This window comes from Juglans regia, chromosome 14 (assembly GCF_001411555.2).
Source record: "Juglans regia cultivar Chandler chromosome 14, Walnut 2.0, whole genome shotgun sequence".
In the NCBI taxonomy this organism is placed as follows: Eukaryota; Viridiplantae; Streptophyta; class Magnoliopsida; order Fagales; family Juglandaceae; genus Juglans; species Juglans regia.
Window position 1 is genome coordinate 23273954 of NC_049914.1, and position 18199 is coordinate 23292152.

At 33.7% G+C, this 18199-nt stretch overlaps 3 protein-coding genes across 3 annotated transcripts; all 3 read right to left on the reverse strand.

Moving 5' to 3' along the window:
* Nucleotides 1-3423: 3423 nt before the first annotated feature.
* LOC109000563 (zinc finger protein ZAT4-like) lies at nucleotides 3424-4854 on the reverse strand. The gene has a single exon (XM_018977479.2). It carries the CDS (start codon nucleotides 4852-4854, stop codon nucleotides 3424-3426), a length of 1431 nt encoding a protein of 476 aa, XP_018833024.1.
* A 2099-nt stretch (nucleotides 4855-6953) lies between these two features.
* On the reverse strand, nucleotides 6954-12082 carry LOC109000625 (tRNA (guanine(10)-N2)-methyltransferase homolog). Its single transcript, XM_018977580.2, has 6 exons — nucleotides 11768-12082; nucleotides 11405-11616; nucleotides 9397-9714; nucleotides 9205-9279; nucleotides 8801-8875; nucleotides 6954-7740 (listed from the first exon to the last, which is right to left on the reverse strand). The coding sequence occupies exons 1-6, from the start codon at nucleotides 11985-11987 to the stop codon at nucleotides 7183-7185; spliced, it is 1458 nt and encodes a 485-aa protein (XP_018833125.2). The 5' UTR covers nucleotides 11988-12082; the 3' UTR covers nucleotides 6954-7182.
* Nucleotides 12083-13144: 1062 nt separating this feature from the next.
* LOC109000624 (exocyst complex component EXO70A1-like) lies at nucleotides 13145-15807 on the reverse strand. Its single transcript, XM_018977579.2, has one exon. It carries the CDS (start codon nucleotides 15517-15519, stop codon nucleotides 13384-13386), a length of 2136 nt encoding a protein of 711 aa, XP_018833124.2. The 5' UTR covers nucleotides 15520-15807; the 3' UTR covers nucleotides 13145-13383.
* Nucleotides 15808-18199: the final 2392 nt, after the last annotated feature.

Consider the following 18199-nt stretch of genomic DNA (forward strand, 5'->3'; position numbering starts at 1 on the left):
ATAAAAAATAAAAAAATAGAAAAAGAAAAAGATCAGCCATAGGTAGCTAGGGTTCTATAAGGCGATTGAAGCCTATTGGTTTAATTAAGATTATCAGTATGATATTATTGGTTTAATCGCCTTACAGAACCCTAGCTACCTATGGCTGATCTTTTCCCTTTTCTATTTTTTTTTTATTTTTTAATTTTTTTTTAAAAAAAAAACTGATTTCTTTTCCCTTTTAAGTTCCCTAATTTAAACCAATATGGTGTGTGTATATATATATATATATATATATATATATATATATATTATGAAGCATTATATATCTCTTAATTCATATTTAATATAATATATGAGTTATTCTATATTCTCAAGTTGATGATAAAATTTAATTTATAAAATTTAAAATTTATATTTAAAATTTAATTAAATTATATAAATATTTTACTAAGTGTGATTTATATACAATAGAATTTTCATAATATATATATAGTTTACTACTAATTAATTATATGTTCTTATTATAATTATCAGTATTATTTGTTATATATATGTAATTAAATACTTGATGATCTATGCATGCATATTGCACTAACAAGATCACCATATATGCATAGTTTCAATTTTATACAATAAGCATGCAATTAATTCCAAAAGGATAGATTTATATATAATTAGTTAAAAAATTTAAGAAAATAGATAATAAGATCATCATTAACGCATGATGATGAGTCCTGTGGTCTTTTATGATTAATATGATCCTTAACTTCATACTTTTAAAATTTTGAAACAAGATCAGTACTAGCTAGCTACCATATATGATCAGGACTTGCCATATATTTTATAAAAGAAAAGTTTTATTTATAAACCAATGTCGATTTATATATATAACACATAATAAAGTGTTAACATGATATAATTAATTTGATTTGAAAAAAAATTTAAAATTTAAATTTTACAAATCAAATCTTATATTTTAAGCGATGTAGATGCAGGTATACGTGCTCTACATACTGATTTGAAAATAGAATAATTCTTAACAAAATAGTCGCTAATATATATATATATATATATATATATATATATTTCAATATGTACATATGAAATTAAGAAACTAGCTAGGATATTGAATTGATCAATTCTAGGAAAAACTGAAATTTTCTATTTATATATATTATAAGAATGTCATATTTTTAAGGTACTAATATTATTATTGATATCTATATATAAATCTTACGTTCATTATTACAATAGATTTTATAAAATGCTTTTGGAAATATTAACTGTCTTCTTTCATATATATATATATATATATATATATATATACACATATATAGATATATCTATATATATTATATATATAGCATTGCTATGTTCACTGAAAATGGGTCCCGAATAAAGATCCCGAACAGTCTATTTCACTTTTTTATTTTTATTTTTTGTTTTTCATGTATTTTTTTAATCATCATAAAAATTTTTAAAAAAAATGAAAAATTCACAACATTATTAAAAAACACTTCCTTAATCACTAAGTAAAAAAAAAAAAAAAAAGTTATTCGGGACACAAATTCGGAACCCATTTTTGGGACACAAAGTATTTCTCATATGTATGATATAATTCTGAATATAATTAAGCTTCTATATAGGTAGTAGATAGATCCCTTTCTTTTTTATCAAAATTTTCAATTAATGAATGACATGATGATGATTTGAATTATTAATGGCTAATTAATTTGAATTCTTAACATATATATATATATATATATATTTATATAAGCATATATTCCTTCATACTCCTAATTTAAACTTCAGTTTCCTGCAGGCTGCCCTAATTCATATTAATTTTGAAATTTTGTTTCTTTTTCTTCTCTTCTAACTGTGCAGCAGATATATAGAAGCTGCCTGTGCCGCCGGGTTATATATATATAAATATATATATATATTTATATATATCGATGATCGTCATCCTTTTATTTCTAATTTGATAACTATTTGTAGCTTGTTTTTATATATATCCGAAATTCAAAGATAATTAAACTTTAATTAATTGCATCATTATCAAATAATTAATCTTGGGTCAAAATAATTTCTTTATTTTGCTAGCTTTCGGTTTGGTCAAAATGTTTATGGAAAACTCTATAGGCAGTCGCTTGTACGTAGCATTGTTGAATATTTATTTTGTACACAATTTAATTATACATATATTTACTTTATATATATATATATCATTAGTCCCATTAGATGATCATGATGCATGCCCATCAAGTACTTATAAGTACTTCATGATATTGATGCAGCATATATATATATATATATGCCTAAACAGTATTTTCTTTTTGATAAGTAAATTCAATATTTAAGTTCATGCTGCATGCATATATATAATAAAACTACATACTCCTACCTCATAATTAAATCACCTCCTTAATTAATTTCATGTTAAATATATATGAAATTTGATCCAACCCAGTACTTACTTTGTACAATCCAAAAGACTACCCTGCATATTATATATATATAATATCAGGAAACCTAGTTATCAGGAAACCTAGTTATCAGTAGTGCATATATATATATATATATATATATATATATATATATATAATTCGTTTTACTAGCCTAGTTCATGCATGTTTGTTAATTCTCAAGATGACAGACTAGAGGCAGCTGCGACCACCTGGTGTTGCTGGAATTTTCCGGCTGGTTTCTTGACTGAAAAATGATAAATACACAATATTTTTGAATTTTCACAACATATTTCACAATCATATTTTAAAATGAGTGGTATTATTGTAAAATATCGTATAAAAGTAATACCACTTTACAAAAATACTCTCATTTTATATCATGTATTGTGAAAAATACTGTTTGTGAAAAGTGTTGCGTATCTTTCATTACTCTTGTTGACTTTATGCGGCAAGAACAATCGCAGGGAAAAAGGCAAAACTGTTTGAAGTGCCAATTACTTCTAATTTGTGGATGAGCTCCCTTGCAAAGGAGTCTCTCTTGGCTAAGTACAAATGAAATGATGATCGGAAACTCAAAAGCTCAAGGCTCAAATTAAAAAAACGAGAGAAAAACATATTCACGATGATTTTAGGTACTTTTTATAACGACGAAGAAGGATGTTGAAAAAAGTCATTTTTCTTGTAGTGCTCCCAGTTTCTTTCAATATAAATGCTTTTAATTTGTTGGGTGATTCTCAATTAATTTTGTGCAAAAAATAAGATCAGCAAATTATAACAATCAATATATATATATAATATAGATGGTAGGAATTTGACGCCTTAATGACACGGCATTAAAATGAGCAAAATTTAAGCATAAGCATTTGATGATCATACCAGCGCGCAGAGCTAATTTTGAATTTTAATGAAAAGAAAACGTTCCTGATCTAGCTGCGCTTTTCAATCTGATTGAAGCTAGCTAGCTAGCAGGTGATCAAACATCTTCAAGATCCTCCATAAAATGAGGTTTATTAAGATCAAAACCCATTGTTAATCTTCTCACACCACTCTGATCAGTACTAGTACTGGCTTCTTTTGGGGATGCTATTTTTGCAGCAGACTGGGTACTCTTGGCTTCTGCTGGTGATGCTCCTTTATTCAATGGAGTTTCGGCAACTCCTCCTGTCCGATACGGCCATGATCTATGATTAATATTGGCACTGGTTTTCTCCTGATCCCTAGCTGGAGCAGCTTCATGTAATGATGCATTTGATTTTTGCATCTTATCTTTGTTGTGGCTGGATCTGTGACCACCCAAGGCTTGAAAAGTGGGGAAGGATTTACCACAATCACTGCATTCATAACATGAGTATGGCACGGCCTTCTGAGTTCTATCAATCAAGTCATGATCAACGTCTTCCTCCATGTCTGAATTCCTCATCAACGTCTCTTCCCAACACTTCAAGATTTTCTTCTTGTTCATCTTCTTTTGACCAATCTGATACCTATCTTTAGAGGGTTTATCTGGCATCCCACCTTCAGCAATCTTCTTCTCTTCATCTTCCTTTCTGCCGGAAGTACCACTTCCATGGATCTTAAGATTCGTCATCCTTTGTTCCTCTACCACTGCAGAAGGATCAACTCTTTGATCCGTGCACGAGACTGTCTTAAGTTTCTTCATCCTTCGTTCCTCTAGTACTACTACTGCAGAAGGATCAACTCTTTGATCCATGCACGAGACTGAATGTTTGGGAATAGGTGAATCTTTTTCTCTAGAAAAAGACATGATAATCTCAGCAGCCCAAGCGCTACCAATGTTTCCCCGCCCTCTTCTCTCAGTCTGAGACCAGTTGGACAGAGACTTCAAGAGATCAACATTGGGTGCCATACGTTTATCTGTAGAAGTTATATTGTGATCATCATCCACAGAATCTGATGTGCTTGAGCTAGAAATACTGTTTCTTCTTGACGGAAGTATAGGAGGCTGAATCCCCCTCCAACTCCTTTCAGGATGAGACCTCATGTGCCCGAACAACGATTGCATTGATGGAAAATCCTTGTTGCATATGCGGCATCGATTACCATTGATCATTTCATAATCCATTCTCAAATCAGCACCTGCTACGTCTCTTTTCTTGATGTTCTTTGAGAACCCCACAGCTTTCTTAGTCTGAAAGTGTGATCTTCTGTGACCTCCCAAAGCCTTTCCACCACTGAATGTTTTGCCACAAAGGTCACAGATACGAAGGTCTAGATGATGATCAGTATCTTGACGGCTTTCTTTTATGGCCTTTGGCTTTCCATCTTGATCATCATCGTTATCCAATATCGTTCCCCAAAAAGTGAGCTCCTTCAACTTCTCCATCTCTTCAATAGGTACGTGATTCTCTCCTTCAAACTGGTTTTCCTGTCCATCAATATCCATTCGGGAAAGAAAAACAAAAACAAAACAAGAATCAGTACTACTCTAAGATCAGATATATTGGAAGAAGGAGGGGGTACTTATGGAGATCAGATGGGTATTAATTACCAAAGAAAAAAGAACAGAATAGAGGTTGCAACTGTTGGTATTCTTAGAAGAAGTGGAAGAAGAAGAAGAAATTAAGAGAGAGCTACGAAGAGATTTGAGGTGAATATGAAGATCATCATGAGTATCTTAGCGGCAGCTATCAAAGAGAGAGGAGGGAGGAGAAGTAAAAAAGGAATAAAGAAGGGAGAAGAGATTTTAAAAGGAAAGAATGAGATATGAGAGAAAGAGGGGTATATATGTATTTATGACATGGCGAGAATCTCCGAAAAAAACTAGCCAGCCAGCCAGCCTCTCTGCATATAAGTCGGTCTTCATTGAATTTCCAAAACAATAACAGATTTTTCCACTGCCAATTAATATTTAATAACTGCAATCAATTCAACTATGAAACCTTTCCGTGCCAAAGCTCTTAGGCTTCGGTTTCCAAAGCAATAATACCATTTAAAGCTAATATATATATATATATATATATATATGTTTTTCTTTTAATTTCTCTATCTAAATTTTCAATTTCATCTATGTTCTGTATAAGAAATAAATCCTCAACCAATCTCTAAAGTTTGCCCATGTGACAAGTACTTAGGGTTTGTTTGGAAAAAATTTTCATTCCAAAATTTTCAATTCATCTTCTTTTTAAATATCATTAAAATATAAATATTTTTCAAACTAATCATTATAATTTTTTAGAATTAATCATTACAATTTTTTTAAACTTTCAAAACAAAAAGCAGAAAACAATTCAACCTTTTCAAATTTTCAAATAAAAATTATATTAAAAAATTATATTCTAACAATATGTTAACTTTATAATATTTTTATTCAAAATTTTCTCTCGTCTTTTTCAAAACTCCATAAAACAATAATTCAAACTATCTTACTACTATTCATAAAATTTTCATCTCATTTTATTTTTTAAGTTTGAGTTATTCTCGTCTCATTTCATCTTACTGTTCATGGTTATTCTTCTACCTTAATTAGGATTATTTATGAATAAATGGAGGTGACGCCATTTAAAAAAAAAAAAAGAAGAAGAAAAAGACCCATGTACATTGTCCTGCTTGATTGGGAACTGTTTCATGATATTTTCTCAATTCAACAAGAAACTCATCATGACGTGTCAACTTCCTATAAGTGAGTGAAAATTCCTCTCTTAATTAGAGCATTGGCAACAAGTTATGTATAATTAAATTTTGGCTAGAGATGACATTTTGGTTATTTTGCATAATTCAGTTGCCATGGGATTCTAAAAACTTGGTTAAATTATTAAAATAATATCTATTAATATAATCTCTTTGTTGTATTATTTTTCATAAGATTATTATTTATGCCTAATTATGAGTTTGATGAGCAGGTTTATTATAGCAAAAACATAATCATCAGTACTAATGTACACCAATATGTCATAGACCAATATGGCACCAAACCCAAAATCAATATATATATATATATATATAAAATCAAATATCTATGAATATGATTATTACCTTTGCATTTCCTAAAACTGAAATGTAAATTAATATTCATTGACAGCAAAATCAGGCTCCTTAAAATAAAAGTTGGATTTTTTGAGAAAAATTAAAAAAAAAAATTAACTATTAAGTAGTAGTTAAAGATAGGGCCTAGCTCTCCCCTCTCTTCATCACTTATCTTACTCTTATCCCCAATCCTTTCTCACCCACTCCGGAAATTTTAATTTTTTTAATAAAAGAAATTAGTTTTCAAATTTTATAAATATAATATTGGAAACTAATATATATTATAAATTTATAACTAGGAAAATGCCTTTCTAATAAGAAATTAGATTCTAATGAGTTATATATATATATATATATATTATCTTATCTGTAAGATTTAAATTTTTATCTTTTCTGTAAGATTTAAATTTTTAAATTTATCTTCTAATTCAAATTATGTCACATAAAAGTGTCTGGTGTAGAGACTCTCGAACAGCAGTGCTATATACATATATATATATATATATATCCCATTTTGAGTGATGCAGATTCATACCTTCGAGACAATAAATAAATAAGAACGGTAGCTGCCTAAAAATTAGTGGGGGCAATATGAAGCTGTCCCATTAGCATAACACTAAAAATAAGAAAACCAAGGTCAAATAACTCTCTCTCTCTCTCTATGAGGGATATATGGTGACTATAAAAATGTCACCTACAGGCATAATTGCCAAAGCTAAAAAGCCTACAAAAGCAGCTACTTTCAAGTCTAAACGTATTTTCCTCTATATTTTGGCTTTGGTTCTCTACTCAAACTAGAATCACCAGCTGCAGCTATCTGAGGATCAGCTGGACTAAAAACTGCAGAGTGAAGATTACCATCTTCTAACCATTTCAGATGATTCTCCCTGAACTCTATATGTTTCAGCTGAGCTGCCTCTGCAATTTCCTCAGTGTAGGGACCTATCTTCACCATGGTCAGTAATACACGGCTGTAGCGTGAGCTAAGTATCTGCTCGGAGGCAGCAATCAGTTTGAAACACGGGTGCTCTGGGTAATGGTGATCTTCTACATAATCATCTTCTCTTAATACAGGGTAAAAGAAAACAAGCCTGCCACCCATTACAATCATCCTAGCAGCAAGGTCAAGCAAATCGTGGACGCACTCAACTAAGCTGTAAGCTGCAGTGGATGGTATGTGGTCTGTCCTCTTGTCATCAGGAACTGTATAAGGGTCCACGGTCCCCTTCAGCAGCTTTCGGCCACCAGATTTACGTCCCCCAGCACGAACTCCATAAGGAGGGTCACAGATTATCGCATCAAATATCTAACATAAAAAACATCTGAATCAGCACAGAGGATGCAGCCAACTGAATGAAATAATCAAAACATGGAACTACAAGCCCTTACGTAGAAAGAAGATTCCTTGTTGACATGGAAAAAACAAAGTAATGGCAAAATAGTGCATCTAGTGAATCAACAAGATCTATATTCAGCCTCCGAATTTTACCCACGATAAATCTGAAAGTCAAAAGTTTTTTTCGAATACAAATAACTACGATGCTATATGATTTAGTAAATCTGCTTCATACCACACTATCCAGAAACCAGTTACCTCAATATTACTTAAAATGGCAACTTTATAATCCCAGAAATCAGCTATTTGTAGTTTTTACTGTCAAATTGAGAAATGTAAAAATAAAATAAAATTCAAGAAGAAACCATGAACTTGCAAGAAAACCTTCTCAAACATTTCCATCTTCAAGATCAACAAATTGAAACATTTCTGAAAGAATGACCATCATTGGGTTTCACCAACCAAACTGCACAAAGGTGATCATGTTATTCCGACTCTTGAATATTGAGAAAAGTTTACTGTGCTTTATCTTTGGGTACATAGGCCATAAACAAAAGGATTGCAGTACTAGCCGCAACAATCTTTCATGCTATCATCAGCAGAGAGTCATCGTAGACTACAGACAATAACCCATAACAGCGAAACTGCTACACAAGTATGGGACTTCCTAGACCTTAAGTTTTATACCAGGTCACAGTTTGCCATGATTGAAGTTAATAAAATAGTTCTTTTTCACTTTTTTTCTTTTATAGGTAATCAAAGTTAATAAAAAGTGTAGCATCTTTATGAATAAATAGAAGTCACCAGTTATAGCATGCCTATATTTTTTTGGTTAAATGGGTATTTAGATATAATAGAAGGAGAATAGATAACAACAGCAGTGGAACCATTCAAAACATAGGATAGCATTGCACAAAATAAATGACGGATGCCTTTCAGACTGAAAATTAACAAACATATATTAAGAAACAGAAACAAACATGATAGCAACTTATACATGACACGAAAAATAAATTTTGCAAGGGATGACCTCTTTCAAACCAGGACGCCATGGAGGAAGGTTATTATCTGCCCTCAACAGAGCAATTGGCATTGGTAACCCATACTGCAAAACAACATGGATAGTTAAGCACAGCTGTAAACAGTCCTCTGCAGCAAAGGAAAAGAACCATAAATTCCATAAAGTCATTGTAATTCTAAAAAAATGTAAGAACTGGCTGGAATTTTTTTTGATCAGTAAGAACTGGCTGGAATTATAGAACTAAAACTAAAAACCCTCATTATTGATTTTTAGTTGCCTCAAGAAATTTCAACATTCAAATTTTCTGTTTTGGTTGTCTGCTGCCGATTATAGAAAATCAAAGTATTTCAAAAGTACTTCGGTGAAAACAATTTTCAAAGCACAAAAGGTTCAATTCAGTCGAGCACATTCACCTGCTTAAAATTACTCCAAACATTACAATCAGGGCCTCGCCCATCACGTACTACTCTAATATCAATGTCTGCACCCTGAAAAATTCACATCAGTTCATATTGAAAGAAATTTATAAACATGCACGTGGCTCAAGTAAGCTGTAAGTCCTCCAAAGAAATAGTATCATTATTTTTAGATCAAGAAGTGCAAACCATTGTCATTGCTCCAAAGTGAGCTGCGGCAATAAGAATGCTACCGGTGCCAACAAAAGGGTCATAGACAAGTTTCCCTGGTGTGGCCAATGCTTGGTTGGCCATTAAGAATGCTATTTCTGCATCCATGGCAGTTGGGCCAAGATAAGTGCGACTTTTTAACTGATATGTTGGCAAAAGCTTCCTATCGGCACCTCCAACCTCCCGACCAAAAAAGATTCGTCTTTGGACAACTGGTGGAAGCCCATTATTGGTTCCATAGTCATCAGTTTCCATAAGCCAAAAATTATGGTCTGGATTTCTCAAATTGGCTCGACCCTGAAGCATAAAGGTAAGTAGAAACCACTTTCAATAATGATAACAAAAGACCACATAAATATCAGCATTTCTTTGATTGTGAGCGCGAATGACAAGAATTAAGTTACAAAGAAATATTGACAATTCTCATCAGTGAAAATTAACTTTTTTCCCTATAAATATCTAGGCAAAATGCAATTACCAGTACAGTAAGACCTTACTAAATATATAAGCCTGGTTGGGGAAGGTGGCCATAAAAGTTTAAGACACTGCATGGTGCCAATGGAGCATAAGACAAGCAATGGATGCCAAGAAAAATGAATTGGGAGAAGAGACAAAACAGTGAGATAATCGAAAAGCTGCATAGCATTATTGGAGAGATGACCATAAAAGTTTCAGTCAGAAGAACGTTTTTTTTTTAATAAGTAAACATTCATATAAAGCTCTTGGGAATGTGGCTCCACCATGCTAATCACCCCATTCAACATGTTAGCCAATGCTTTAGCTGATAGATTTAACAAACTCAACCATCAAGCTAATTGGCCATAGAAATAAGAATATTTGAAGCTCTGAGAAACAAAGAAGCATTTAGTATCCTCTTAGAAACACCTTGTGAGTGAAATCATGGAGCATTCTCATCAAATCTCATATAACACTCTCAATTGGTAGTGTAATAAAGCCAAATAAAAGCATCAGAGCATGGAGTCTTCCCATTCACTACTTCAAGAGTCCCCCCATTTGGTGCTCTGCAAGCAACCTCACCAGCCACACACAACTCTCAGCACCTACTGAGGTTAGCAAATTTTAGGAATTATTTCTTCACTATTAAACTCCTATACCTATAGATTTTTTTATAGGACAAGATTTTCAAATTTTTTTTTTATAAGTAAACTATTAACAGGTGACAAGATTTTCAAAATTAGATTAGTGGAACCCACCACTATCATGGCAAAAGGAAGATATGATTTTCAAGAAGTAGATATAATTGGGAAAATGTCTCTGAGTGCAAATCAATCCCAAGTCCAGGAAGGCATGCCACCTACCATCTACACTTTTATATTTCATTTCTGCTTGAGCAAGCAAGATAAATCGTCACACAGCTACAAATCTACAAAAATGATTTCATACATATTGTAATTCAAAATGTCTCCAATTGGTAAGTAAAGAAAAGGATAAAATAACTGGTAGGAGTACACGATAAAATAACACTTTGACCTACCTTTTCCAGCTCCAGAAGGAGCTTTGAAGTCCAGATCACATCAATTTCAACAAAGAAAACAGGTAGATTGGTGCCACAAGTAATTCTCCCATGTATAGAGCATTGGCGTAATTTTTTTTTTTTTTATAAGTTAGAGCATTGGCATAATTTACTTCTAGCATCACCAAAATAGTATCTAAATGTCTCCAAATTTTGAACCTAGTTAATTAGCCAGCTAAACGTTCATCGATTTTTCTTACAAGATAGATAACCAAGTTATTCCCCATCTAATTCGTTTCTCAGGAAAGTAAGTTTGAAGGCCATTCAGTGGTGGCATTTCTATGGTCTTGATGCTCACGCAATTTCAGTAGTGAGAATAAAGTGGTATATTAATGTAGATGCTCCAAGTGCTCGTGTAAGTACAAAAGTGGAAAACCAACCGTGATGCAAACTCCAGCACATAACGAAATTCTAAAGTAGGAATAAATAATATAGAAAGGACAAAGACCATACCTTGAAAGGAATGTAAGCAAGTCCCTTAATACGATCATTTTGCTCTTGGAAGCTAATGACCTTCCCGAAGCAGTCAACAGTAATCTTGAATGTGCTTCCAGAGTCCAGGTATGGCAACTTCCTCTCATCTGGATAGCATCTTATAGACTCTTCCAGTTCCTCATAGCTACTCCCTTCTCCCCACAGCTCATAAATTCCCTTCACGAGTATACCTACAATTTCACCAAGCTACGATAAATAAACTATGCTGTGTAATTGAACCAGCCTACTCTACCAATACAGAGGAAAACAAAAAACAATTCCTATAATCTAATCTACAACAAGTAAAGAAAAGAACAAGCAGATGTCGATTATATTGAGTACTTCGATTGGCGATGTTACGAGCGAAGTCCTCTGAAGGGAGATTGACGAAATGGAAGGGAGAGTCCGGGTGGTGATGCTGGGGAAGCCTCCACTTCAAAGAGCTGCTTTCTTTGTTGTCACCATCGTCGTCTCCGAATACTCTGAACAGTTCCGCCAAAGATTCCACCTCCGCTTTCCTGTAGTCCAGCAACCTGTGGTAGAACACGCACAGATACCACATTTTCTTTCTTCGAATTTGTGTGGTGTTGCTTCCAACTGTAACGGGCCAGAATCTTCAGAGGGACACTCGAAAACCCTAAACCCCTGGGCCTGGCAGGGTGCGTGTGGATCCAACGACACCGTTTAGAGGAAATTAAATAAAATAAAAAACATTTTGTATATAGAGAGTTTTTCTTCAAATTGAGTTGAAGCGAACTTTTTTCAACTTATATTTATAAAAAAAAATGCTACTCAGACATCGAGTTTACCGTTAATATGAACCGTTTTATTGATGTAATCGATCCGGTTAGGTTTAATTTTAGACATATTTTATATGCCATATCGGTTTCGATCGGGCTCGATCCGATTTTTTTGAAAAAATTCTAAACATAAATCTAATATGATTCCAGACAATTTATATTTTTTTACTCACATAATGAAAATAATTCTAAATATGTTTGTAAGTAAAATAAAATAAAAAAATAAAATAATATATTTTTAAGTAAGTGTGCAGAATGTGAGACTTCTAGATAGTACTGCTCATTTTTTTTATTTATCCTTTTTCAAAGTATAACTTAAACAATTGACATATACCCTTTTATTAAAAATCTGTGTTTATCATATGCTTAAGGAAAACATTGCATTTTTTTAAGAAAACTGATAGACATACCACCATTTTTAAACCTTCTATATAATATGTTTTAAATAATTGATATTTTTGTAAAATAACTTATAAAAGTAAAATCACTTTACATAAATACCCTCATTTTAAAACATGATTGTATAAAAGATTATACATTGATAAGTTGATCATTACTATTTTTTTAACTTTGCTATTCATCATCTCCACACACCATATATCGCATTTATTTATTTTTAATTTATTTTATTTTATTCTTCTTAAATTAATTTATTTTTTTTACTTATTATTCATACATAACATATTTAGTAAAAAAAGAAAAAGAGTTATGTATGGTGTGAGGACAATAATTAGAATTTTTTTTTTTTTAAATGGGTTTGACTCAACTTAGAGAAAAGCTCTGTCGAATAAAACAAAGCTAGATCCAAGTCTAAGCATGCAAGCCCACTTAGGAAAAATTAATGAGAATTTAACAAATCATTGATATGAAACCGGTTACATGATTATTTAAAAAAAAAAAAACCCCTTGTAATTAAACTTTTTTATAACTTTCATGGCGGAACGTTTGGCAACTTTTTTATACTGTAATGGTTCTGATAACAAATGGCAGTTGCTAGTGTTTTACATGCATCAGGCTGAAAGGAAAACCTAGTTTCTGCTGAATCTGTTAGGTATTTCATGCACATTGTAGCTGTCTATGCTACGAGGATACAGCACTCTGTTCTTTCGCCTCTTACCTAATAATGACATATAATATATATATATATATACACACAGTTCAAATGGCAGTAAGAGTCAATCGGAACTGGTTGGCCACAAAACTTCTTATCTTGGCTCTCAGGTGTGCTTGCCTGCTGCTGCCATGCTTCCTTAACTTTTGCCGGAATAGAGAGCTAAGCATATTCTGCAATTTCCATGCACGGTAATCCACACTACCCATCAAGTTTCTTTGTTCTGTGCTGTTGTTGTATTTGCTTAGCTTTGGCCGGAACATAGAGCTGATCATTTTCTCCAGACTTTGCACACTGTATTTCACATAATTGCTGGCTGCACCATCTTGTTCAACAAAAGTCATGTGATGATCTTGCATGTAACTGCTATAAACAGGTAGAATAGCTTGCACTAAGAGTTCACACACTTTCTCCCTCAACTTCTCGTCACAGATGATCCTGTTGGATTGCTTCTTATATATTTGATCAAAAGCCTCATTAAATGCTTTCAGCCTTTCCATAACTGGATCTTCACCAGCCAATGTAGTCATACTCTTTTGGTTGAGAAGTGCTAGAAGCTTGCCCCAGCTCTCTCTCAAGTAAAGTTCTGCATAATAATCTGTATACTGCTCATGTCCTGTTAGCCAAGAGTCTCCCATCATGTCCCTGAGCTTCGTGCCTTTCATGTTGCATAAATGGAAGTGATTGTTCATCATGAAGAGGTAGGACAAGGATATATCCTCATAGACCTTTGACCATCCATCTAAATTTAGCCCAATTTCCTTCATTATGACCAAAACCTGATTGGAAATTAGATCCTCTCCATAATTCTCTTGTTCCCAGCTCTGATGGATCTTGAGAACCTGGGTCAAGATGGGCCTGTAATCATCACCAAGCAGCTGATTACAGTAGTGAGTTATGAAGCTCACCAGCCTTGGAACACTGCCATCTGAAGGAGGAGAAGTTCGCCTTTGCAGCTCCAATTGAAGAGGAAGTTGCCAGAAAATCTCACAGGCACCATTAACAATCCTTTTGACAAGATCCCTTGTAGAATTCTGGATTTCAGTGCAGTTTTCTCCCCTGAAAAGCAGGTTGAAATCCAATCTCAGATTGTTCAACGAAGCAAACATGTCCAATAGCTTCAAGAGTTTAATCGGATCCTTCTTACATTCTGTCACATGTTTCCCGAATTGGAGAAAAGCATGGATTCCGGACTGAGCAGCGATCTTTGCAAAGCATCCCATTGCAACATCTGATCCAATCTTCTTGAAAACATCATTGCAGAGTCTATACTCGAGCTCAAAAAGATGCTTCACAGCCAACACCAAATGCTTATTCCATTGATCGATGTAACCCTCTAGATGCTGCACATCTTCAAACTTTGAGATACGCATCTCAAGGTAATCCAAACCAAGAGCTTGAAGGCTTCGTTTAGCATTGGAACTCCGAGCATCAACATACACCGATATGCACATCTCTAGTTTGTTGTTGGAATTTAATCTTTCAACAATTGCCTGCAATTTCTCCATGACCGGCAATGGCAAATATGATGATGCAATGGTACTGGAGGCTTGCTCCACAGTGAAGGTTGCTAGAGAAGCCAAATCAAGAGGAACACTCCTTTCTGTCAGAAGTCGCTTGAATTCAATTCCAAGTTTTTCTAATGCAGCACCAAGAAGCCCTCCACCAAGAAGGTCACGTTCCTCATTGGCCTGCAACTCTCGTAGAATTCTCAAAGATTTCTTCACAACAGCTAGGTACTTTTCATTGGTGACTGCAACATCTTTCTCCACGAGTTCATTAATGCCCTCTAACCACATAATTGCCAACCGGCAATTCTCAGCAAGAAACCTCAATACTTCTTCAAGCCTTTTCATGACTAAAAGGTAGTTGAAGAGATCAGAACAAGGGTCAGACACAAGTGACATCTTAAGCTCACGAGCGGTATAAAAGACCTTCAGAACTGCAGAAGCAGGTCCTAAAGCATGACCAATGTGGTCTTTGCTTGCAGAAAATGCAGATTTTTGCACAGAGATGGATCTTGCTGCAGCTTCCAAAGATGGCAATCTTTGGTTAATCTTTTCCAGTTTCGGCCCCATCTCGTCCAGTGCAGAAGCAAAAGCCCGTGATTTCTCTATGCTAGTCTTCAACCGCTGCCTAGCAGTTACAAGACCCTCCATGTTCTCCAGAACCTCCTCGGCCATTGCCCAAAGAATGTTTCTTCGAATGAACCCAACAATTTCAGCTAATTAATAAGGACATTTCCCTCTTTATTTTATATAATCCATTCTACTTTCCTTCACCAAACTCACCAAACAAAGTAAAGGAAGAACACTTCTACCATATTCAAACCAAACCTTAACTTTCAAAACAAACAAGGAAGAAACCGCAAGCCACCGGCACCAAAGTGAGGCTTTCATTGCCGAAACTGTAATCTTACGAAGTGGGCTGTCTTTGGTCCTTTTTCAGATCTCAATTGATTGGTGTAGGTTAGGCCCGTTAGTTGACAGTCGGAAAGCATTAAAATGTTTTGACTTTTCTTTTTGCCTTTTGTCGAAGTCGCTTCAAATTTTTTAGGAAAAACAAAGAAACGCTTAAATCTAAACATTGTAACGTTATAAAACTGAAATAATTATGAGATAGTAGTGTGAGTAGTTTTTAGCATTTTTCTGCAATATATATATATATATATATATATATATATATATATATACACACACACATACACACATACTAGTCTTGGACCCCTGCAAATACGCAGGTATAATTGCAATTCCAGCAATTTCTCTTGTCCGAACTTGAGAATTTTAAGTATGAGAGAGAGAGAGACACGTGAAGTCGGTCCAACAATATTTATTATTATTTATAATATTTATACAAACAGTCATAAATTTAAGAGGGAGTGTTATAGCCACAAAAAGATTATGTAAAAATAATTTTACAAATTGACGTAATTTTATATGATTGTCAGATCTACTTTACAATAAAAATAAATTTACAATCTAATAAATCATATCAAGTTACATCAATTTATGAGATTATTTTTATGTAATCACTTTATAACTAAAATATTTCTCTAAACGTAAACTTGTCTTTCTCATTCTCACTTTGAAACCCTCAAGTTTGATAAGAAGTCAAGGGAACCTTTATCCCTAAACATACCATATAGCTCCTCATTCCAAGACAGCTTTGTTGTAACATACCATGGAAACTCTGTCTTGTGCAGCTCATGATGCAGAGTCACCCGATACAGAGTACAAATATGGCAGCCGACCAACTATGCAAATATCTTCCCCTCCGCAGCATCGTTGGATACCAAAACCATTTCAACCCATCTTATCATTATAATTTTTATAAATTTCAACATAAAATATAATAAACAATTCAATTTTTTCAAATTTTAAAATAATAAGAATATTAAAAAAAATATTCTAATAGTATTTTATTCAACTTTCATCTAAAACCATCTCACCTCATCAAACTATCCAAATCCCACCTCAGAGAACTAGTGATATTTTAGGATTCTTACATGTGTTGCAAATTCTATCATATACCTTTTCCATCCACATCTGTTTCAATACCAAAGGTTTCCAAACTTCAAGTAAACCCTCTCTATATCTATATCAGGAGCCCATTCGACTTTGTTATCAGGACAGACTCAAACAACTGGAAAATCTCCCAAAAATATGTGTGTGTGTGTGTAAAGGACATATGGTTGGAGAAATAACCAATAATACAGCTAAATATTGTCATAAATTTGTCTCATTGAGTAACCAGATTAATGTAGCATTGATTAATTGAAAATGATTCAGTAATACTACATGATCAGGGAACGAGTACTTGATCTAGATCAATGCTGAAAAACTCCTCCGCTTCTGGAGATCCTGGTAACATTTCATCATACATTACTTGGGTCCTGCGCTGATTCATCTCACCAAAAGGTCTATGGTCTGACGTTGCTTTTGGTGCTCTTAGTAGTCTGATGTTGTTATCACTCTTCACCCTCGATATTCCACATGAGAGCTTATCCAGGTAGAATTCCCTGTCTTTTTTCATCTTCCTGTACCACATTTTAAAAAAGAAAACAATTGGATCAATATTTGATATATGCCTCCTAATACGTACGTACATAGTGTTTAATTTCATCATCAGAAGATTCACATAAATTAAGGTTTTGATGCTTTTTTGACCTATCAAGTATCAACCATGTTGCCTTTAGACTTCTGGCTGCTTTTAGAGCGACTGCCTTTGGTGAAGGCCCTGCAGCCACCTCCGTCTGAAATTTAACCTAAGATTTTAATGCATACAGAGAGAGAGAGAGAGAGAGAGAGAGAGAGAGAGATCAGAGAACTCAATTAATTAGCTCTTTAAAATTTTCATGACCTTTAATTCATTTCTACGTTTGAAAGATTGATCCAAATGTAGGTAGCATGCATGTTGTAGCAGTTGCATTTAGCAGTACCTGGTTTTGTTCATACATTTTGGAAATCTCGGCAATGTCAGAGTTGTTGTGATACTCGTTCTTCATTCTACTCACTTCTCTTTCCAGGAATCTCTCATTTGCTCCGAATATTGAGCTGGATCCCACTCTGGTGTTAAATCCCACTACAAGGAAAGGGGAAAAACATAAGAAGAACATAATCATGAAGGAAAAAATAAATAATATACTAAAAAAAAAAAGTGCAGCGCACAGTAGAGAGAGAGCTAGCAATTCACTACGTTTTGCTTGTTATATATTCTACATGACTTAAAACTCTTGCTTGTATGGCTTTGCTTTTTCTCCCTTCTTTCAATCACCTTTAATGGAATAAAGACATGAATTCTTACACTGCCATTTGCTTCCCATGAAAGATAACGTACTAGGATTTTTAACCTGATGAAGGA